General features: G+C 40.7%; 2 protein-coding genes across 2 annotated transcripts in view; one reads left to right on the top strand and one right to left on the bottom strand.

The window, feature by feature from the left end:
• Positions 1–21,907, bottom strand: part of ATOSA (atos homolog A) — a 29,737-nt gene extending 7,830 nt beyond the window's left edge. Inside the window, exons 1-7 of the mRNA XM_081965046.1 lie at positions 21,341–21,907; positions 20,749–21,197; positions 5,404–5,588; positions 4,810–5,012; positions 3,133–3,258; positions 1,056–2,889; positions 64–174 (exon numbers count right to left, since the gene is read on the bottom strand). Of these exons, the coding sequence (XP_081821172.1) occupies positions 64–174; positions 1,056–2,889; positions 3,133–3,258; positions 4,810–5,012; positions 5,404–5,588; positions 20,749–21,028 (2,739 nt within the window). The 5' untranslated portion in view covers positions 21,029–21,197; positions 21,341–21,907. The remainder of the gene's footprint in view (positions 1–63; positions 175–1,055; positions 2,890–3,132; positions 3,259–4,809; positions 5,013–5,403; positions 5,589–20,748; positions 21,198–21,340) is intronic.
• Positions 21,908–22,840: 933 nt separating this feature from the next.
• Positions 22,841–25,225, top strand: part of PKM (pyruvate kinase M1/2) — a 36,840-nt gene continuing 34,455 nt past the window's right edge. The window contains exon 1 of the mRNA XM_081965049.1: positions 22,841–22,860. The gene's annotated coding sequence lies outside the window, so the exon portion shown is untranslated. The remainder of the gene's footprint in view (positions 22,861–25,225) is intronic.

The raw sequence follows: 25,225 nt of genomic DNA on the forward strand, positions 1-25,225 counted from the left end.
TGGTTATTGAAAAACCTGGAAAATAAAGGAAAAACGGAGCAGGGCTGTAAAATTGTAACTTACTGGACTTGAAAGGAGAGGTAATCCAGTCCAGGGGTGGAAGGCCTTGGTAGAAGTCCTATCCAAGTGGTGAAAATTACTTTTGCGCCACGCGTGTTTGAGTGGTATTGTTTTCTGCCCAAAGAAAAAGACAGCATCCTGTTATAAAGAGTGCCACTACGACTCCATTTTCCTAAGTACTTAACAAATCAAGAGGCAATTTATTCCTACTAATTATTCCTCCAATGATGGAACTACAGATCAAGGAAAGATCAAGATCAATAAATGTTGTCTACCATAACACCTAGTGCCTGTACTTTGTAGATGTGCTTTCGAGGGTAACTTCTTCTGAAAGATGACAATTGGATGGAGAGAGCTAAAGGTTTGTAAGGAAACTAATCTGTATGTTAATTCAAATATAAAAGACAGGCTGGTTCATTTCTGTTCTCATCACCAGAGGAATAGGGATGCTTTAAATTCCTGTATCCATTAGAGAACATGGTTTTTAGGATTGCCAAGTGAAAATGAAAAAAATTCCGTGGGCCAGGGATATTTTTCCATGAGATCTGAAGTACTTTTATAATAATTTTTGACTCAAGGCAATCGTCTTTCAGTAGCGGAGTAGCCAAGTCACAAATTTCCTGCATACACTATACACATATTACTACCTAACCCCATTAAGCATTTATGAATATTCACTTTCACAAACAAGGAAATATTGCAAAGTATAAGGATTTCAGTAGTCACTCACTTTTCAGGATTAGGCATGGTTAAAAGATCAAGTCAGAGGGAACAAAAATCATCTCCAGCGAGCAATGACACTGCTTTGGTGCCAAAGAACTTTCTCATGCCTCTTGTTGCAAATATTTGTTTCTCTGGGTGCTGTCATTTTGAATATGTATGTGTATACACACCAACGTTAGAGGCAGAGATTAACTTTCTTCTGAGTCATTTTCAATGCTGAACGGAGGAACATAAAACAGAAACTGACCATATGTCAATTAAACATTACTCACCAGCACCTCTGCATTCTTCCTTTGTTCATAAAAAGCAGCCAAGGAATCTTCTACAGGCTTCTTCTGACAATGCTTCTGTACCTCATAGTCGGTTGGCTCTTCGTTCTCATCGTTGGCATTTTTCACCCTGTCTTGTTTACTTTTGCATTTGAAGATGTCATGGTCTTTATGTAAATAGTTTTCGATACTAGTGAGCTGAGAGTTTTGTTCAGAAACATTTGGTTGTTTGGAGTCTTTATTTAAGTGCCTGGACTCATATTTGTGCCAGCTGTCAGATGCTGGCACTGTAGCCGCTTTTTCAAGTATTCGGTGCTGATCCACATGGGGATTATTTGAACAGTGTGGGTCGCTATTTTTACAAAAGATCGCTCTGTCCTTAAATTTACTTCTACAAACCAGTTCGTTACTACATCTGAAATGTGAACACGGCTTGGCGGGGCCTCTCTTCGCTACTTGAGGTTTATGGGGACAACCAGAAAGCACAGACTCCAATTTATCTGTCAGTTCCGATTTATAACCTTCTTTGTTACATGATTGAGTCGTGCAACTTAGAGGACTTTGACTTCTACTAGGAGACTGATGAAATGTGTTTTGGACTACTTCATTGGTCTCTTCTAGCAGCAGTTTTCTTCTAAAGCTGGGAGATACGTTATGGTCTGCGTCACCTCTAAGCGAATGCAATGGAGTTGTTGCTGTTTTAAGTTTTGTCTTGGGGTCATCTGCTGGTAAAGCCAATCGAGAGTTAGAGAAGGAATCGGAAGGGACATCCTTGCCCATCTTCAGCAGGCCGTCCTCTTTGCAGGAACTGTGAAAAGCCTTCGGATTAACTGCACTGACGTCGTGAAAAGCGAACACATGAGGCGCCCCTTGGGATCGCGGGGGATCACAATGAATCAAGTGCCGGGCAATCCTTGTGATAACCTCCTGCCTCTCTTGAAGTAAAGAGCTTATGAGAGGGTTGGTTTCCTCTCTCGCCTGGTGGAAACACTGGTTCAGGGGGACGTAGGGACAAGACAAGGGTGTTTCTGGTATCAGCTGGACTTTTCCAACATTTTCTGAAGTGTTGTGTTCCAAGTGAGCAGCAACGGAGGGAAATTCCCTTCCTTTCTTCAGCACGTTTTTCTCATCGGGGGCATGACATAGACCCTTGGGGTTTGCCACACCGGTTTCATTGGTGCTAAAAGCCTTCCTCGTGACAGGGGATGCTGCCGGATCACAGTGAATGAGATGCTGGGCGATCCTTGCTATAACTTCATGGCGCTCTTGGAGTAAAGAGCCTATCAAAGGAATCGACTCTCCCAGTGACTGGTGGGAAGAAGGGTTGCTGTTATGGCCACGGGTATCAGCCAAGCAAGATAATTTCAAAGCTCCCTCTGGCGTTTCTGGCAACAGGGAGAACATCTCCCTGTTCTCCACAGCAGCTGGGTAGCCCTGAACTTTTGATTCTAACAATCCAAAGTCAGATCCGAGGCCAGCTAAGGGATAAAGTTTCAGGTTTCTAACAGCGGGGTTAAACTCAGGGCCTTGCTTTACGCCCAGCACGCTTTCAGCCCACATTAGTTTGCCACAAGGACGTTGCGAGTTGGCCACGCTAGGTTGTTCGGTCTTCATGGAATCACAGCGCTGATGTACGTTAGTCTCTTCTCTTCTGTTTTCATAGAAGCCAAAGTTAGCATGAATGCTGCAGGTCAGAACTGGGTAGTTCGATTGTCTGGGCAAAGATTGGACACTGACTTTCAAGGCCACATTGTGAGAAATATTGGGGACAGGGAAAAGATGTTCTGTTGGTGTCTGGGAAAATGTCCACTGCAGATCCACATGAGCGGCACTCACTCTGAAAAATGAAAAGCAAGATGTCAAAGCAATTCAAGTCTTGATTTAGTGCATGTTCCAGTTCCTGAGCCTTTGGGCGCATCACAATCTAAAATAACGTGGGTTGCTTTTTTTTAAACCAATCTCTCCTAAATGGGATCAAGCAGGCTAATTAAATCAGAAGCAGTATGTAAAAGCATGCTTCTCATCCTTCAGAAGGAGGCTTGGAATAAACAGGAGGAGGTGCTTTTCGACAAAAACCTACCTGCAAAGAATATTACGAGGCACAGCTCCGTGTGACACACTCAGCCAAGCACTTAACTGAGAAAAGAACACAAAAGAGCGGACAGCCAATAAGAGGGTCTTCTCTTCAATAAATCGATCGCCACTTCTAAAAATATATCAAAAGAGAAAATATACACATCGGTGAAAAATACACAGGAAGGGCAGAACATTTGAATGCAATTCCCCCCATTAAAAAGGAGTATAATCCCCATCACCAAATCATTTATGACCATTTTTTTTCCTTTCACTGACAAAGAAACTGCATGGATGCATTCATGGTGTAGAGAATTCATCTTGACTCAAAAGGAAACATGATTTTAATCCAGAATATGTACTGCTGGCTTTCCTCCATATGTGGCAATTGGCTTCCATCAATTTCAAGGTATGATTACATACAAGTGGGAAACCCTGTCTACCTATTCAAGTGAATAAATATAATTTGGGGCTCAGGGGGGGAGGGAATAAGAAGTTTCTGCCTTAGCAGGATCCGTTACATAGTCATTTTATTTGAATTCGGGTAACAATTCATCTATTCATCAACTTTTGATTCTCCCCCATTCCAAAATGGTTCGGGGAGGCTTCCCAATGAAAACTGGGAAAGATATTAAGCTAGAGAGAGAGACTGAAACTGAAAACAAAGAAAAAATGGGGCTGCTTCCAAACTAGTCGTTCCCTAAAAGCTGAGGAAAGAGGCAGGTCCTTAAAGCTTGCTCTAAGAGCCTTGTGACTCTCTGAAGGGAGGCTACTCCAGGGGACAAAGGCAACAACAGACAAGGCTCTCTTTCTGGATCCTGCTAGGGCATGGGACCCCACCCCTGGTACATGGCCCGGTAGCAGCCAAGGCCCAGTCAAAACCAGGCCGCACAAGCGACGGGCAAATGTGCCAAGTTTCATTTGCACACATGTGGGAACTAGGTTGTGCGTGAAAAACCATCCTCTACACCAGTGTTTTTCAACCTTGGCAACTTGAAGATGTCTGGACTTCAACTCCCAGAATTCCCCAGCCAGCATTCGCTGGCTGGGGAATTCTGGGAGTTGAAGTCCAGACATCTTCAAGTTGCCAAGGTTGAAAAACACTGCTCTACACCACTACCATCACCACCACTGCAGGTGTTGCCGGTCTGTGGAGCTAGAAAGGTTCGAGAACCGCTGTTGTGCTAGGGTTGTGATGGCGAACCTATGGCACACGTGTGGCATGCAGAGCCCTCTCTGCGGGCATACGAGCTGTCCACCCAGCTCAGCTCCACCGCACATGTGTGCGTGCCTCCTGCCAGCCAGCTGGTTTTTAGGTCTCTGCCGCACATGCATGTGGGGGCAAGGTGCATGCAGGAGACACATGCACATGCGTGGTGGGCGGGGCGCACATGCGGGGGTCACGTGCACATGTGCGGGCGGCAGGACACACATGGGGGGGTCATGCGTGCCTGTGCGGGAGTGGGGAACACATTGCATTATGGGTGTGCGCGTACTTTCGGCAGTCCGCACCGAAAAGGTTAGCCATCACTGTGCTAGGGGATGAGTTGACATAACTAGAAGATTGTGGTAAGCATCAGTCCACACCAACTCTCATAATAATAATAATAATAATAATAATAATAATAATAATAATAATAATAATAATAATAATAATAATAATAATAATAATAAAAAAACTTACTGCCGTGGGACCGGCTCTAAAATCCATCTTTCCAGCAACAGTGCATCTTGCTTGATTGCAGGATCATTTAAGTCATTCCCTTCAGTCGTGGGTCCTTCATCGCTATAGCAACAGTCTGGAAGTAGCATCACTTCTATCATGATAGGAATATTTTTCTTCCACAGCAATGCAACTTCAGATCGGGTATGCCTAGCTTGACGGCACTTGGGACAAAAGAATCAAACAACCCAATGTTACCATTAGATCCTCCGCCCGTGTATAAACCATATAGAATTTTCTAAACTCTTAATAATGAAAAATGAAAAAGAAGGTCTGTAATGCATTTTTTGAGCGGTAACTCCATTGATCAAAACCAGGAGTTTCTAGTTAATCCAGCTGGCACCATTATAATGTACAAAAAAATTAATTTGGCAGACCTATCATCAAATGTATTTACTTTCCAAACACATCCTAAAGGTGATTGCTTGCCTAAAATAAACAGAGATTAAGCACAGTTGGGCTGTTAAATGCGTCACTGGTGTTATGTTATAGCATTTCATGCTGATTTTCCAGAAGAACCAACTTGCCAACCATCATCAGCATGGATCATCTTACCTGGGCCAATCTGTCACTGCATTCATGTTTAGTTGTTGTTGGTTGACTTGACTGTGCTGGAGGGCAGTGGAAGCCTTCGGTCCTGCCCTTAATCGAGTATTCAGGTGTTCTGCCTTCAGTAATCAACAAGGCCAAGTTGGCAAGGAATTCCTCAGCTTCGTATTCAAAGTATTCATCTAAGGTGTCTTAACAGAGAAAGGAAAAGGTGCAATTTCATAAACAACAGTATAAATAGTTTCAGGTGTGTTTGTGTACTCCTAAAATTAATTTTCTTCAACAAAAATCCAACCATTTTCTCTTAAAAGGTTTTACTGTTACACGTGCTATTTTTATCTCGCAAAGAATAAACCCTTGGTGACATTTAGGTAAGAACAACAACCTTGACAACATTAAGAAAGAGACGCAATCTGTTTACCTTTTGAGATCAACTAAGACAGAGATGGGCAACTATGGCAACAAGGCAACTATGCTGGCTCAGGAATTCTGGGAGTTGAAGTCCAGGTTGGGAAGTTGCCCACCCCCCAAACTAAAGTCAGGTAGGTGCTCCCTAGTAATGAATTCAAGGATGCAACCAGGTAGTTTTCTTGACCAGAAGATGGGTTGGCTCCTTCTTTTTCAGGATGTCTCTTCTTGACCTGTTAGCCTAGCCGACAATCCTGGCTTTTCTTGGTGGTTTCTCAACCATGGACTGAGGGAGGCATGGCCTTTTTCAAGATCAGGCAAGGTAAGCTAAATCCTTTTATCTATTAAACCAGCTTGAATTATTTTCAGCGTTGCTCATTAAAAGTTTACCTAGCTGAAATCCTCTTGCGTGCGGCTGATGAAGGGATAGGGATTGTCTCGCATGAGGATGAAGCTATCGATTTTAAAAGCCAGATCTGAGTTTTCTTAAACGGATAAACTTTGCGCTGTTTCAAAAAGAAACACGCTAGCATTATTATCTGTCAATATGAGACCCTTAGATAACAGTATAAAACAGTCTAGCTCAAAAGTTCATAGAGCCCAGTGTTCCTAACTGGGAGGCATGTGCTGAGATTATGTTTTTCCTTCTTTGCTTTTTAAGGTGGAACTCTGGTTGTTAGAATACATGTGAAGAATAAGAAATTCTGCATGAAGTTTCAATAGCCTATTAAATCCAGAACATTTAAGAATGTAGAAATTGATTTTTAGATAAGATATATTATCTTGGTGAGATAAATTATCTCTAGATAAATTTATCTATCTTTAGATAAAAAGATACGTTAACATTTTAGGAAAGTTTGGAAGAACTTGCTCACCTATCATTTCAGTCTCCTTTGAATAATTCCCAGGCTAGCTTTGCAAGGAACATAGCATTAATTGTTACAGCCTAACAAATCTAAATTAGTACAAAGAAATAAAATTCAAACAATTCTCGGTAGATAAAGTAGCAACTGGCAGCGCTCTTCAAAAACCATGTATCTGCTGGAATTATGTAACAAATCATGTTGTTTATGTTTTAATCACAATCACCCCACTAAGAAACATTGGATTGAATTTGCATTGTTTTAGTGTCTAAGCATTTTAATTATTGTAAATGTATGATTTATAATGATTTACTTACAGAAGTACAATCTTAACATGGGCTTCTAAGAACAGTTAAATTTGATTTCTAAGACAGCAAACCAAAGGACACTATCATAGTAAGAGAACATGCTTGGCAAGGAATTAAGAATTAAAATGCTAGTATGTGAATCCACAACTGTGTTAAAAGGCCAAATAAATAATTAATTGCATAATTTGATGTTAACTATTACTTTACAAGTGTAAAACAATGGGCTCTATCCATATTTTATGTTTCTGAGTGGATCAGGCGTAATCAATTGGACTTCAATCACAATCTAATGTGTCCCAATGATTTTTATGGTTTTCTTCCAAACTCTGGATTCAACCTTCTAATGCTTAATGTCAGTTCTGCTGTCTTACAGAAATACTGGTTTATTATGCTCAAAATACAACAATCTGGAAACATTGTCCACGTGCCAGAGAAACAGCTGCAGAACTCTGGCTCAAACTTAAAAACAGCTGCAGGAATCCTGTTAAAAATAGCATTCCAAAGAATTCCCTCTAAACAGAATTTTGTCACTCCGTAAAAGTCAGCAGGAGGATAGATACACCTTTCTTGTTATGGCAATTTTAAATGCTTTTGGTCCTTGCTTGTAATGCTGACTATCATCTTGATCTTAGATAGGAAAGAGATTTAAGGCGATGGGTTGGAGGGATGGAGTAGTATGAGGAGCCTTTTATTTACACATAACTGAAACTAGAAAAAATGTGATCCAAAAGTGATCATCCTATTCACCAAGCCAATTGATTGAATAATCACTTCTATATATATATACTGAACTACAATATGATCTGGTTCCATTCAATCATCCATGGTAAAATAAACCATAAATTCATGTAATACACAAACCGGCTACTGACTATTGTGGGAAAAGGCCATAATGCCTCTTCAAAGTTTAAGGCCGATAAGATCAAAATCTTTATGAATGGTGCACACAGCATAGAGGAAAAGAGCCTACAAGAGACATTTCAGCTGCTTCCCAAGGAATACTTTAGCGCACTTTCTGGTATGCAATAATTGAGGGATAAACCAGAGGAACAGGAAGATGAAACTGAAAAAGGAGGTACATCCCAGGTTGTGTAAGGTGCTTTCTCAAGAGTTTGGACAATGTTTGCTCTATTGATCTTTTGCCTAGCAGGGATCAGGTCACAACCAATCTTCGTGTTTGCTAAGAAAGTCAAGCTACTACATTTATAGATTTATCTAACACGGGGTGGGAAATCAATTTAATTTTAATGTGATTCCTTACCCGATTACATCTACATCTATTTTGGATCCAGCCAGAAAAGCATGCTATAGATCCCATCTCTCGGAGAACTACACTCAGTGGGCTCAAGGAGATTGTGTGTTAAAAAATATGATTGTATTTAACATGTTTGCTTATATATATATATATATATATATATATATATATATATATATATATATATATATATATATATATATATATGATTGTATTTAACATGTTTGCTTTATATATATATATATATATATATATATATATATATATATATATATATATATATATATATATATATATATATATATATATATATATATATATATATATATATATATATATATATATATATATATATATATATATTTGCGCTATATGCTGCCCAGAATCACTTCTTGTGAGATGGGCAACTATATAATTATCTTTCTACAGCTTGACCTAGTTTCACCTTTCTTATCACAGGAAGTTATCCCGGTTGCAACCCTTTCCTGCAGGAAGGTTACTGCTGAATATGTGCTTAGGAACAGCCAGGGCAGCGTATTCTTAGAAGACGGTTTCGGAGAGAAAGGATTCCCAGCTCAAAATAAGCTTCTCTACTGTCTGTTGGTCCGAGTTGCCTCTGAACCTGCTATCATAACAGGATCACAGCTGCATGGCTCTTTCTAAACAACAGCTGCATTCTTTCAGTCCTGAACAAGGAGAAAGAAAGAAGACCCAGTTGTAGAGAGGACACAAATAGATTGACAAATTACCAGCGTTCAGAAAAACTCTAAGACGAGTTCAAGTAATGTATTTACTTAGAGAGGATAGATTTTCTTTTTTAAAAAAACACTGGTTACTCTTCCAGATTTTATTGCCAAATGAATGAATATTTTCCAGCATATTGAGAGACATGAATAATCGTACAGTACTACTCAATCCTGATGAATGTTTTAGTCATTTCTTTTATCGGAACTGCTCATCATACTGATACAAAAATTGCTAAAGCATCTCCAAGGATAAAATGAAGTGGGAAATATTATAATCCTTTTTAGTTTCTGTGGATGCTTCTCTTCCCTCCAGGTTATGCTTGTTTCTTAAAGCCTCTTTTGAGGGGAGGAAAGATACTCCTTAAAGTTAAACTGGTTCTTAAACTTTTTTTTAAAAAAAAATCTTTTTATTTTGTCCCAAGCATCATAGACCGAGCATCAATCTTCTGCTTGTATTATATACCTGTGATTAAGAAGATGTGTAACTGCTGTGTTATTAGTCAATTAATCAGCACCTTGGATTTGTATAACACACTGACCCACAAACTTACTTTGTCATATCTGCACAAAACCAAGATCAGCCAGTCATATTTTAGCTTATTACACAATACATATTCAGCAACTGTTTGCTAAATCCCACCTCCACAACAAAGCTTACACATAGCCCTATAAATATTGGGGAATTTTAGTCACTTGTTAGTTTCTTGAAACAAATATTTCCATTTTAGTTCATTAATAGATGACATTTTTCCAGGGCCTAAACTGGAAACATCTTTAGAAATGAACAAAGAATGCCCATTTAACATACCACCATTTAGCAAATGTTTCTCCTGTCTCTATAAAGGTTAGGCTCTTGAACAAAGAGTCTAAGGAAGTATTACATAAGGCTGCATGGAAATAATAGAAATGTTTGCTTTGCTAGAGTTTTGCCATTAGTTCTGTGGTAAAAGCGAGAGCAAGTTAGAAAAACAATCATGTTTTATTGTGAATAGAAATTTGAGACGTCTTACTTTGCTTTCCATTTTACTTTGCAATCTCCAAAGGCATCGACTCCCAACTCCATGCTTTTATTAAATGGTTGCTGACCCCAAAATACAGGTAGTCCTTGACTTATGACTATAATATAGATAGTGCTCAACATGCATACAACTTACAAGCCTGCTCATTATGGCTGTAAGTCGTGAAGGTCATAAAGTGGATCACTTATGCGAGAGACATAAATGCAGGCCAGTTGCCAAGTGCCAGACATTGGTCAGGTAATGAGAGGCAACTGCTGGAACTGGGTCATAAAGTACCTTTGAGGGGGGAATCCGTCATAACTTTAAATGGTCGCAAAGCGATTTGTCATGTACACATTTAGACATGGTGGTAAATTTGGACTCTACAACGCATCTCAACTTTGAATTCTGGGAACTGAAGTCCACCCTCTTAAAGTTGCTAAGGTTGAGGAACACTGTTCTGCTCAATCACTCATGTTTGATCTCCCCAGCTCTCACAGATGTTCTTATCTTTTGGTTTACTCTTACATGCAAAGAGTATGTAAGAGTAAACCAATTTTGCTTGCATTCTTTAAACAATTCTGAAATGTTGACTGCTCTGCACACTTTAGACTGAGTTTATGCTGAACTATGTATCTCAAGGACACTATAACTCACCTAGCAACAGGGGCAAACTATAATATGCGTGCAGAAATAATTCTTATTCCAGTGGAATTCAACTCATGGATGCACAAGTAATAGCTCTATGCCTGGGAAAGGTATATACAGTTGTAACATCCACTCAAATGAACCAGGAATGTTGCTACACTGGAGTATATAGGAATAATATTTGGCCTCCACTGAACTACAACTCCCAGCATGCTTGACAACTCACTATGCCAATGTCATCCAGAGCAGTGTTTTTCAACCTTGGCAACTTGAAGATGTCTGGACTTCAACTCCCAGAATTCCCCAGCCAGCGAATGCTGGCTGGGGAATTCTGGGAGTTGAAGTCCAGACATCTTCAAGTTGCCAAGGTTGAAAAACACTGATCCAGAGGATGACTCATTTCTCACCATTATTTTACTGAATTTTTATATTGCACTGGAAAGATTTCAGTAATGTGATACCGTCCATTCTGACTAAGGTTAAACATTCTCAAGTTTTCCATAGCTTCTCTGCACAACTGTTAATAAATGTTTATGTTTGCAAAGTAACTGGTAAAACCTGATAAATTCAAGCTAATGAATTTGTCTCTACAACAAAAGCATAAATAAGATTTAAAGGACATATTTATCTATAATGGTGCTAGAGTAGCTTGAATGGCGGTTACTGTCAATGATCTCTCTGCTACACAATTTCTGACTAAAGCAAGGTATTTTTTAAACATCAAATACAAGAGTCTAATGGAAATATTCTTCTCCCACACTCTCTCCATGAAAAATGTAAACAAAAATTACAAGTATTTGCTTAAACCAGGTATCTACACTACTTGAGCTATTAAGATGTTGAATATGCAGTGAAAGAGCTAATTGTTGGTTTTTTCCCCATTTCTTTGAAAACCTTGTCTCCTGCACAGTGCAATAGTGAAAGGTTGGTGTTTTTTGTGTTTCCTTATGTCCCCCACCCTTTGTTGAATAGTAGCTTTAAAAAATACATACCACTAGTCTGATTTCAAGTCATGACTCTAAATACTTTAAATAATTGTAAAAACTTTTTTTAAAATACAAAACTGTGAATTCACCACTAAGACACATGATTTTTTAAAAATCAGTAATAATTTCTTCAGGCTTTTTATGAAATGTTACCCGTACACACAAAAGAATACACTCAATTACTATTACATTTTACCAGTAAATAAGGCAAGTATGACTATTAACCTGTTCATGTAACTAAATTCATGTATCAAAAAAAAAAAAATAACCCCAAGAAGGTTTGATATTCCAAAGCTAATGTACTTGAACAGGTACTATTTCTCTACAAACACTACAGGAACAGAGAACATGTAGCAATTCAAAATTCCAACTTAGTAGGTGATGCTCTCATTTCAGTGGTGTTTAAACAATTGTACGCTGGGAAATCATTCACAGTGCTTGCTTTTCAATAATCAAAACTCACAGCTGAACTTCACCAAAGTGTTTTATTCCTTTGTGAAATGCTACACCTAGAAGAATTTGACCACCTCTCTCCCCTCTGACCATTTCTCCTCCTTCCTTTGTTCAGAATCGACAACATTTAACTCTTTTCCTTATTCTTTGTCCTCAGAAATGAGCTTAAAAACAGGTTTAAAAAAGGATCCATGTGTGTTATGTTTTACGTAGACAAAGAAACTACAGCCTATGACTCACACCAGCTCACTGAAGAACGGGGGGGAAAAAAAACCCCAACAGACACACATATAAGCAAACACTCTGGTTCATAAACAACTCGAGAGCATTTTAGCATTTAGAATTATTTCTTTTGGACTACACACCTTCTCTGATCAGCCCTTGGCTTCCACCGTAAACCATACTGGAATCGTGGTGGGACAGAAGGTGCCCTGGCAGCACAGGGGCTACAGTGTCAGTATCGCGACGATCCAGATGTCTGCAGTGCCGGACACAAAAATGTTCAGCTTTGGGTACATATTCAGCCTTTCTGTGCAAGACATTTTTTCCACAAAGAAGGCAGAGTAAAGAGTGCACATAGCAACAGAGCTCGCTGCTGATTGGACGGCAGGCGTGCTTCAACCCTTCACTGCTCACAAGGGCTACTACAGTTTCCTGTCTCTTTGGCAGAAGTATCATGTTTTCTTTTCGCCTCTTGTGAACCCAGCTGTGTTTGGGCAAGAGGAGAGGAAAGAAAAGCAGAACAACAAGGAGCAGGAGGACACACTCAATGTGGCAGCCTTGAAGGCTGCCATTCGTCCCCGGGCCCTTTCATTTAATTTTATTTTAATGGCACTTTTTTCTGAAATCTATAGTAGTCTACACCAGGCTACTTCTCTTGAAAAAGGTTTTGCTGGCAATCCGTAAGATTTTACAGGTTTTATTGGAGAACAGAAATGCCACCGACGACTATTTCGGTATCTACCTAAACAAAAACAAGTATAACTCTAAGAAGGGAAGGGAGCGGCCTGTTTTAGACACTTGCAGCCAGAAGGTATAAAAAAAGGAGAAAATATTCAACATAGAGGAACATTTTGAAGTGAGGAAAACAATGTCGAAGGGAAATGAATTGTTGCTCATATTGATTGAGAAGAAGAAATGGACTGAAACTCCTCTGATTTTAGGAGGCGGGTTTCTTTCTGGTGCAATGAAATATGTAGTGGTTGCACTACACTACACAACCCAAAAGATATAGTTGGATTAATCGTGACTCACTGAATGATCTGGAATTGGTACAGTCCACATAATGCACTGAACCATCAACCATGATTAATCAGCCGCCATAGTTAGGCTCACACAACACGTGAAGCCATGACTAAGGCAAAACACATTATGGGTTTGTCCACCTATTTACATTCTTTTAACTTAACTGTCATGCTGTATTTTTTTAATCAGGAGTGTTTAACAAGCTTTACAAATGCAGGTATCTATTGACTTTTGGCACATGGGTTCACCTTACAGAGAATTCTATTATTTATCTTCAATCCCCAAGTCTTTACTTCTAGCTATATCTGTATTTTAATGAATCTGAAATATATCTGTCATGTGCCATCAAATCAGTGTCAACTCTTAGCAACCACCTAGATCCCCCCCTCCCAGATCCTGTAGGTGTTTTTTTTTTAAATGTTTCTAAATACTTGCTATTAATTTTATTAATTACTATACTAGCAACTTTTAATATGATGCTGCAGTGATATTGCAAGCAGATGAATTAGGAAAAAACATTTACAAAAGGAAAGTAACAACAGCTTAAGACTTCTTTCATTCCAAATATTTCAAAGAGCATAGCTGACAATTTTTTCACAGTATGCACGCATCTGTAATTTGTCAGTCTTATGCTGGAACAGTCCGAGCATTATATTGAAGTAGATAGCAATTATTCTGTTCCACGTTTTCTAAATATAATTTTGTACCAGTGTTCAATATTCAACTCTGCTCCATTAAGAATCAGCATTGGGGTACTGGGAACACGCCTTCAAGCCCAAAATGCTGGAAATAGAGATGGCACATCTGCAAATTTCCTTGTAGAGAATACCAAAAGATTTGTTAATGCTAGGCATTGTATGTACAAAAGGCACAATTTGGAAAGCTAGATAATCTAACATTTACATTTTTCTAGGATTTTTAAAACAGACCAAAAGGTTTTGACACTAAACTTCACTTGATTCAAGTTTCACTTCATTTCAATATTCCTTTGATCAAAGGACTGCATTATGACAAAACCATGGAGTTATTTAATAATTTCATTCACAATAATTATGTCAACAAACCAACCACAAAACCAGCAATAGGATAGGTTCATACAGTATATTAAGGCATCAACTTTATTTAACATTTAGTATGTTTTAGAAAATAAAAGATCGCTTAACCCCAATGAAGCAGCCATACAGATACAAAAGTTGGAAACCTAACAACAACAACAACAACAACCCCCAATGTTGGATCACATTTTCATTGGCAAATCCCCTCAGAAAACATGATTATATTGCTGGGAAACATGGGAAATTGTGATGCTTAAGTCTTCAGGAGATAGCAAGCTATGAATCTGCGCAATATTGTAATCCAATATGCATATCTGTAGCTCATCTCAGTCTTGGGTTGAATATTGATAGACAGTTTATTTAACACAGTTCTGTATTAAGCTATTATTTTCAATAACTCAAAATTACTCTGGCTTCACTTTCCTTTCTGTAACACTTTTAAGTCAGGGGTTCCGAAACTTGGCAATTTTAAGACTTGTGGACTTCAACTCCCAGAATTCTCCAGCCAGCATAGCTTGAAGTTGAAGCATAGCTGGCTGGAGAATTCTGGGAGTTGAAGTCCACAAGTCTTAAAGTTGCCAAGTTTGAAGATCTCTGACTTAAGTGCTGCTACAGTACACCCAATCAAGTCTTGAAAATCACGACTTTCTCCTGCCTCAATTTACTTCTCTTCCATTTAAACAATAGAATATATTAACTGCACTGTGCGTCCGTGTTTCCTTCTTCAACTTATACTCTCAAAATACATTAGAAGTGATTGTGAGGGAAGCCTCCAGAGAAAGAAAAATTTCAAAGCTAGCTTCTTCAGCAACATTGCTTTAAATCAGTGTTTTTAAACCTTGGCCATTTTAAGATATGTAGGCTGTGGAATTCTGGTAGTTGGGAGTTGGACGTCCACACATTTTAAAATGGTCAACATTGAGAAATACTGCTTTAGATCAACTTGCCCAACCTAATGTTCTCTAGATACAGGGGGTTGTTGACTTACAGCTAATTTAGTGAGCATTCAAAGTTATAACAGCACTGAAAATAGTGACTTACAGCTATTTTTCACACTTACGACTGTTGCAGCATCCCCATGGTCATGTGATCAAAATTCAATCTTGGCAACTCACCCATATTTATGACAGTTGCAGTATCCTGGGGTCATCTGATCACCTTTTGTGACCTGACAAGCAAAGTCAATGGGGAAGGCATATTCACTTTGCAACTGTGTTACTAATTTAATAACTTGAGTGATTCACTTAACAACTGCGGCAAGGAAGGTCATAAAATGGGGCAAAACTCACGTAACAATGCTCGTGTAGCAAAATACATTTTGTGTTCAATTGTGGTTGTAAGTCCAGGACTACCTGTACATTCATCTACAGTTGACTATACTAGCAGTGAACCCCAAGGGTTGTGCCCCAACACATCTGACTACACGATTCAGGAAAGCTACAAAAAAATCATACAAAACGTAAATATAGTGCTTTTGTCATTGTATTCTTGAACATGTCTGACTCCAAACTTTACAATAAATCTTTTCTTCTTCTTTATACTGGAACCGGCTTCCAATGTTCAGAGTGGCACTAAATTCAGATTATCTAAACTGTTTTAAAAAATAAACATTGTTGTTTACAAAACTCATTTTCATGTAAATGATAGACTAAAAGCTATCTTAAACATATGAGATGCGAGATGACACTCTAGAATTTACATCTATGCTGCCAATTTATTTGAAGTTAATAGGCATTTATATTAGAGCTAACTTGTCAGAAAGTTAGCTTTTGAAATGCATTTTTATCCAAGACAATAGAGTTTAAATAAATAATGTAAAAAATGAATCAGAAGACAAACATCCAGGTTGCCAACACAACAATGCAGGGAGTGACTTACAATATTTGGTAATGGTATGTAATAAGCACAAGACAGCGCATCATAGGGCAAAACAATTTTTTAACCTTAGTACAGTGTCAGTGCGACCCCATAAAAAGGGCAAAACTGAGCAGGAAATGCAAATAACCAGGAAAAACATATCAGATCAGATATCATTCTCAAAACTCAACATTAGTGCTCAATTTCATCAAACCTTTTTTAATTATAATGGCTCCTTTTCACATACAACACAAATTCAGAGTTCAAGATGCAGTATATTCTATTAATGTATTTTGATTAGGAAAACAGACATTTGTCCACTGAACAAAAAAGTCAATTCATGGTAGGCGATGTGGCACACAGTGGATATTAGTCCTCAGCTAATCCAGGAAAAAAAGTGAAACACCATGTCAAGGTCAAAGAGTCACAGATAACAATGGCAGATGCTCCTATGTGAAGGCATAACTGTTAAACAACTACGAAGTTGTATTACTAGCTGGAAAGTGTATTACCATGGGACTTAATAGTCTAAAATCTCTCTTGCATAATCCACCTCATTTCCTATAAAAGTAAACCTACATCACGGATCTTTCCTCTATATTTATTTCTCAGTACAATTCCAGAGCCAGAAAAACAGCCAAAACAGCTTCCCTACTACAACAGGAAACAGCATCATTTCCAGTGTGCTGTCTCCTCCTTTCATATATACCTGCGGCATCTCTAACTAGAAGCACAGGTCTTTGCAGAAATGTTGCCTGCTCAACAGGAAGTCCATCATCTACCACTCATACATTTATGTTTATTATTCATCTCCCAGAATCAAACCCAGCATCCCTTTCTGTGAAAATTAACCTTACGGGCCTGCACTGGGAAATACTTTCCTCTAGTTGCCTTCAAGCACATATCCCGGTAAACCAGAACTGAAACAAATTGTAGCCTCCTACTAAATAAACAGGATTGCCCCTACTTTTCTTTGGGAGGAAAACAAATAAGGTCGGATCCATCCATAGTTTATCTAGCAGAGTGCGCAAAGACAGGATTTCTGATGTACTTATTGTAAGTCGAGAACAAACATAACCTTTTAGCTTACCTTGAAATCTGAATAGGGCTGCTGGATCTGGAATTTCCTACTCCTTGCTAAGAAAATAAGGTGGCAAGGGTTGTTTTCTCTATATATATCTCAGCACATTCTGTATCTCAATATTTTGTAATCTGTATTTTTCCAATATGGAATTTATGTTGCATTAAGCATTAATAGGATATTATTCATATTATTCTAACAGTAAAACACTCTTAACTGGATATTTTAAAAATGATATATTGTAAGAATTGGACAAAATAAATCAGTGCACTTCAGCAGGGAAATTCTAGAAGGTAATACAGAAGAGACACAATGAGAAAACTATCTGAAAGAAGCACTTTGGACTAAGTACAAGCCTACCACCTTCCAGTTATTTATGAAAGTGGTCTCATCTTTTTTCAAGCTCCCAAGGATTTCTTCAAAACATTTGCATAGCAATCAAACAATAATCTCTTGTATGCCCAATCCTAAAAGTATTTTCTCTTAAATCATTTGAAAGTACTACATATTTAGAAGCTGCAAAAACCTATTCATTTCTGTAATATACTAAACTTTTTTTTCCCTGCCGTCCTTGAAAATAAATATTCTCAGAATCACAGTTCCCACATGTGTATATTTACATTTTCTGCCCTTTAAATATTACAGCCTCATGGTCAATACAATGGCAATGGCAAAATCCTGCGGGATCGCGTCCTGCCCCATACATCCCTGCGACCCACCCGCTCACACAGGGAGGGGTTGCTCCGGGTGCCGTCCTCTAGAGAGTGCCAGGGGGCGGTGCCCAGGAGTAGGGCCTTCTCTGTGGTTGGCCCTACCCTTTGGAATGACCTCCCCCCAGTCATCCGGACAACAACCGATCTTCGCTCCTTCCGTATGAAGCTGAAGACCTACCTGTTTTGTCAAGCCGGCCTGGCATAACGTTACAATCTTGCCACCCCAGGTCATTTTATAATGGGAAATATTGTTTTTAATATTTTTGGGTTTTAAACTTTGTAAGTATGCTTATTTATGGACTTATTTTTACCTCCTCTGCACGATATATGGTGCTATCTTGATTATTGCTCTGTACGTCGCCCCGAGTCCCTGTGGGGAGAGGGGGCGACTAATAAGTTCAATAAAATAAAATAAATAAATAAATAAATAAAATGCTGTGTCTCGTTTTTGGAGAACCAAAGTGCAGTAATATTTATTTTTACTCAACCTTTTAAACATCTGGTGACACTTCCACTCACTGAAGTCTAAGGGAAATTTAGAAATATTCAGCATTGGCACGATTTGCCTTAGCACCCTTCCACACGAGAGCTCTACACAAGTCTTGTATCTAACTTATCATCCATCATCAGCTGGTTTGCCGACTTGATTGTCCTCTATTTAAGTTCCATTACCTCAGTAGGCCTATTCTAATTAGTATTAAATCTGGGTCTAATCCAATGCAGCTATTAATCACTAAGGTCCCATATATTAACACAGACAACAACAAAAATCTCATTTACAGATTGATACAGTATTTCTTATTCCTGTTAGTCTGATATTAAACAGATTATACTTCAATTTAAAGCCCTGCTCATCCTGCATCCTTCACTATTAATTTTCGACTAATGAAAGCATTTGATAGCACACTCGAGTGATTGCCTGTAGTGCAGCTGCTTTGCAGAAAACAGGGCAAACAAACATTTGCATGATTGTGCCCCCTAAGAGTATCTCAATATTAAATGTAGCACTTAGACCACCCTTTTAACCCCCTGTGGTTGATGTGAAGCAGTCACATTGTTAAATTAGATAAACACAATTCTTCCTATGGCTGAATCTGCTTTTGAAAAAAGTAAATTAAAATACATCTTACGCTTATTAAGCTCTTTGAATAGTATGCTAAATATTTATTTTCCAGAAGAATTTTTAACTTACTGCTTTACATAGACTACTTTAGAGGCATTTAATTATAAAAGGTCATTTGCCTCACAGCTGTGCATTATTAAAACTATGAATATGCATCAAGCTTCTGTACTATGAAAGGAATTACATGTTGAACTTCCAGTTATATATCAGTATATATTTTATACTTTATTTTGTTCCTACAGGGACCTTAGACTGCAGTACTAAGAGACACTTAGCAGGTTACACAAGCAGGCTGAAAAAAAATCCATAGGGCCACCAGTTGGCAGCTAAGAGACATTTGTTTATCTTTTGCTGCCATCTAATAGCTGACAAGATGTTTACACCCCAGATTTAAGTAATTCTAAATATTAGTATAAATCAGATTAACCCAGATTTAGCATATATTTTAAAATGTCATGTTCACTTGTGCCACATCAATGTCACTTCTTTTAATTTCCAAGAAGCCAAAAACAGTTTTTACTTGAATCCCGTCTCCTTAAGCAATTGTAGAAATACTTACGTTTTTGTTAAAAAAACTACTTTTGTATCTTAATATTTCTCAGCATCTGTGGTATTCTAATTGAGCAACTGAATTCAAATACTGTGCTAAGCCAAAGTTTGTTTAACTAGCTTGTTATTGAACAAACTATAATTAACTAACTTGACACAACATTCTAAACCATAAATCACAATTTAGTAAGAGCTAAAACCACATAAACAAGCACATAATAGTTTATGTGAATCCTGCCATAGATAGCTTAAGGTTCTAAATAACAAATCTACATTAAAGCAAATGTTGAGACAGCCCTTTGCTCCAATGTGGGGTATTATTAAATTGACAATGTAAATCTCAATTCAACCCATTGCCCAAGTTCTAAGAATTAAGTACTATATGTTGTTACCTAAAATATTTTTCAATCCACTTAATAGATTTCCAGCAGTAAATCCTGAATGGCTTTTTTTACATTAGCAGTCATGATTTAGTTAATGTTAAGGAATTGCTTAGAACAGCTTTATGAATTCTGATTTTGTGCTTATTTGTCCTACTGAGCTTATTTCTAAACACAATTAGGGATGAAACTGAAAAAGATCCTGCCAGAATTGTTTACAGGAATTTAAATAGGCGTTAGCCTTTTTTTCATTAGTTTCCAGCTACATCATTTGTGCATTACATGGAGATGGTTTGGCTACTTAATTCCTGATTATAAGAAATATTATTTTATTTTCTTTATTATATGGTAATAACTTAAGAAAAACATTTATGTAACATTTAAAATTACTCTCTCCAAGAAGGCAAGAGGTGTTTTCTATAAGGAGTTCCCATATCTCAGCACTTGAAGTAAACTTAAGTTCATTCAACAGCCTTAAACAAAAACATGTTAGAACAATATCCTAATTATCAGTTCCAGGTTTTAATCCTTCCTGATCCTTTCCAAATCTCTCCCCCTCTTGTTTCTTTTTAGACTTAGGACCTCAACCCAACCATTTCCCAACAACACTGCTGTACATCACAAAGCCACTTGCCCAACAATAAAACAACATAAAGGGAACTGCTTTTCAGAAACTCATTTACCTCGATCCGGCTTCATTTTCACGCCAATCTTCTCTTCCTCCTTCTCGGGTCCCAGCCAAAAAAAAAAAAAGAGTCCTTCGGCTTCCCCAGCTGTTTTTCTTCCTTCCGCCCTGATGTGGCTTCTCACCACCAGATTCCTCCTGTTGTCTTCCTCTTCCCTGGGGAGGTCGGAGTCCCCAAAAGAAAGGGAGGGAGGGAATCCAGCTTTTTTCTCTCTCCTTGGCGGCTTACAAAAATCGGTAGCGTCCAGACCACCTCCTCCTCCTCCTCCTCCTGGCATTCATTGTGTGGTGGCAACAGCAGTTGGATGGAGAGGGAGAAGCTAAAGGCAGACTGTCTGTTTCTCTCTCTCTCTCTCTCTCTCTCTCTTTCTCTCGGTGGAACTTGCTTGCCTCCCTTGCCAAGGTGTCCTCCTTTGACACGGCGTCTGAACCGATTTATTTATAAACCTGCCGGGGCTTAAAGCTTAAGGCAACAAAAGCTAACCCCCTTCCCTTTTTTGCACTCACACTCGCACCCCAACCAAAGGCTCCCAAAGACCAGAGTCTCCTTCGGGCAATGTCACCCCAGCCCGGAGTCCATGGCGTTTTACCTGTTCTACCGCCCGCCCGCCGGGAGGAGGCCTCCCAGGCGCCGACCTCCCCCTCCTCCTCCTTCCTCCTCGGAGTCCCTGACTCGCGTCTAGCCTAGACCATCCTTTTCAAACGGGGCCGTCTAGCAAGAGCGGCGGCTCGTCATCAAAGGCCAGCGGGGAGGGCGCAAGCGCCTGGAGGAACACACCGCGCGAGTCGCCGCTTAATCCCGGCAGCAGCAGAAGGAAAACATCTCCCCTTCACTACCACCACCCAACACCCGTGTCCAGAAGCCAGACGACCCCGAGCAAACCCAGCCACGTCTGAACGGAGCGGAGGGCCCGCCTGGAGGGAGTCCTCGCGGAGGGGAGAGGGGAGGGGTGAAAAGGAGCCCCGGGGAGGGGAGAGGGGGGGGAAGAGGCTCAGGGTCTCATGTCTGCCCAGCAACGGGCGCCCCCCCCAAATCCCCCGTTGAGGGGCCCGAGAGGGTGCCCCCCCGTCCCCCCTCTTCAGAGATCGCCCCTCGGCTTAGAGTCGTCCTCCTCCCACTCCCCAGCCGCGGCTTCTTTTGCCCTCCCGGGAGGCGTCACAACCTCATCGCGCTGAGTCGCCCGCCTCTTGTTTCTCCTGCTCGGCGGCGAGTCTCCTCCCTCGGGGGGGGGGGGAGCGAGCGAAAGGCGGCTGTGCGGAGGGCCTCTTGTCCCGCGTCAGGAGCCGCGCTGGGGGGTGGGGGGAGCGCTTCAGCCGCGTCGCGAGGCCGTCCGCCGCCCGCCGCCGGGCTGAGTGAGCTCCCGAGGCGGCCGCAGCGGGTTCGCCATGGCTCCGACGGGATCCCCTTCCCTCCCTCCTCCACTTTCGCAGCGCCTGACTGACTAAACTCCCGTCCCGTCCCGACCCCGCAGGGTCTCCGGGAGCGCCTCTCATGCGGCGCCGTCGAGCCCCGAGCCCGACGCAGCCCCGCCGACCGCCATCCCGCCGCCGCACATGCGCGCGCCCGGCGGCCCCTCAGGCGGCTCGGCCGGGCTCTGTCAAGCGGGCTCACGCGACCGCGGTCACGTGGCACGGCGGGGGCCAATCGCGGGCGGGCTCGCGCCGGAGGAAGCCCTCCGTCGCCATGGCAACCGCGGCGTGCCTGTCAAAATTAGGCCCGAGAGGCCTAAATCGACCCTCCGAATCCGTCGGGGTTGTTGTGAGGGGGGCGGGGAACTGAGGCGAGGAGAGCCCGCGGGTCTCCGTTTCTGTGGCGGGCTGGGGTGCCAGCCGACCCAGGGCGTTTCTGTCAAGCCCTAACGAGTCGAGCTCCTCTCTGGCCGGTAAATTTGCCCACCCAATTTCCTTGGGTTTGTGTTTCCTGAGGGGGAGAGGCAGGTGCTCCTTTGCTGATTCTTTCTGCTTGCTAGATTCGCCTCCCGCCTTTTCGCCGGGAAGTCAACGAGATGCTGCGGGGCGCGCACGCCGGCAACTCCTGCTTTACCCCCAAGGCAACCACCGCCCTGTGAGGTAGGCCGGGTGGAAGGAGAGGATCCGGCCTGAAGCGCAGGTGAGCTTTCCTGCCCGAGGTTGGACTTGATACCCCACTGCCGGTTTGGCACTTAAAACCCCTGCCTGCTTTCACGTCTTGTTTCCCTTTTCCATCCTCCAAACCAGGGGTCTCCAACCTGGGCCACTTTAAGACTTGTGGACTTCAACTCCCAGAGTTGAACTGGGAGTTGAAGTCCACAAGTCTTAAAATGGACCAAGTTGGAGAACCCTGCTCCAAACTGTGAAAATGGAGAGGCAGACTTTTAAGCCTGGTCAATAAAATCCCCATTCCTCTGGGAAGGCCTAGCCTGACTAACTCCAGGGATGCTGTGGAGGGCCTATGGGTCAGTAATGTGGAGATGTGCAGACTCTAGAAAGAATGCAGAGAAGAGCAACAAAGATGATTAGGGGACTGGAGGCTAAAACATAACAGTTGCAGGAACTGGAGATGTCTAGTTTAATGAAAAGAAGGACTAGGGGAGACATGATAGCAGTGTTGCAATATCTCAGGGGCTGCCACAAAGAAGAGGGGGGTCAAACTATTCTCCAAGGCACCTGAAAGCAGGACAAGAAGCAATGGATGGAAACTAATCAAGGAGAGAAGCAACTTAGAACTAAGGAGAAATTACCTGACAGTGAGAACAATTAATCAATCCAACAACTTGCTTCCAGAAGTTGTAAATGCTCCAACACTGGAAGTTTTTAAGATATTGGATAACCATTTTGTCTGAAACGGTAGAGGGTTTCCTGCCTAGGCAGGGGGTTGGACTAGAAGACCTCCTAAGTCCCTTCCAACTCTGTTATTCTGTTTTGTTCTGTAATGGCAGAGATCCCTCTTCAGATTTTTATGGGGGAATCGAATTATGTACCTCACAGTCCATCATGGTGCAGACAGAAGAGAGGGTGGAGCTCATCAATCCATGGGAAAAGTAATTCCTTTAGAGAAGTGTGATTCAGGAATATTATTTATTATATAGTTACATATAAGTACGATTTATAAAGCAAGTAAATAAAAAAGGATTTTTATTTGCTGCATTTCTGCCCTCAGAGAGCTGCGGGTGGTCTAAATCAGAGTTTTTAATCAAGCTGTGTTCCTTGGGCTCTGTGAAAACTCAGTGGGATTCCCTGAGATATTAAAGGATATTAAAAGAAAAAAAAGTACTCCAATTAAGCAGACAAATGTCTATTCTTAAAGCCTGGCCTCTTGATCCAGGAGTTCCAGGTATATTTTTCAGGTTCTGCAGTCCGAAAAAGCTTGAAAAACCCTGGTCTAATTAAAAATCTTTCAGTCATTTTATGCTCAACCAGTTTGGTCTAATGGTTAAGGCATCAGGCTAGAAACTGGGGGAGTTCAAGCTAACTGGGTGATCTTGGGCCAGTTCCTCTCCTTCAGCCCACCTCACAGGTTCTTGTTGTAGGGAAAATAGGAGGAGGAAAGTGTGTTAGATATGTTCGTTGCCTTGAGTTATTTGTGAAAATAAGGTGGGGTATAAATAAATTAATAAAAACATAAATAAATGACAGGTTGACGTGAGAGAGAAGTGACTGACCCCAAGTCATCAACTAGGCTTTGTGATCAAGTGGGACTTGAATTTGGGGTTCCTCAGCCCCAATCCAATACCTTAACCCTGCGGCATCTCTCAGGGAGGGGTCCATAGCTGTGCAATGAAAGCCCTACCCCCATTTATGTGCCTTAACCTGCACCTCCTACTGGATTTCTTTTAGTTAAAACTTAATGGTGATTGCAGCAATGTTTGCCTTTATGTCGCAGTGCTATGCTTAATTACCTTCTACCTGGAATTCTTGGGCTAATAACTTCTGGACTTCTCTTGGGAACATTGCTAACTGAACTTTGCTTATTGCTAAACAATCTCCCCGACTTTGACCTACATTGATGATCTTACTTTTTGGACTACCAGTTCCATTTTACTCCTGGTTACAGCTGTCTCTGATATTTTGTGACCTGCCTCAGGCTTTTGCATAGCCTGGCTGTTGGAATTGTTTCATGCAGGACTAATCTTAAGTAGTTTCTGTAAGTGCCATGGGATCTTCCATTTGCCCTCTTTTTCTTGTTTTGATACCTTTTCTTTATCAGGGATCTCTCAATCTGTTCTCTCTCTGTGTGTGTGCACCATTGGATGCTAGCTTTACTATTGGGGAACCACTGTTCGTTTTCCAGTTTCTGCCGTTTTTGCAAGGTGGTGAGTCTGTTTGTTCACAAAGATCAGGTTAATGATCATACTATTGAGTAATGCAAGATAAGCAATATTATCAAATGTCCCAAAATTTTGGCAGTCCTTAGTAGTTGCTCAGATGCACGTTTATGGCACACACTCTTTTTCCCAAGATAGGGTCCTGCTTCTGTTGTCACACAGGAATCTTCT

This window comes from Natrix helvetica (assembly GCF_964273705.1).
Source record: "Natrix helvetica genome assembly, chromosome: 12".
NCBI lineage: Eukaryota > Metazoa > Chordata > Lepidosauria > Squamata > Natricidae > Natrix > Natrix helvetica.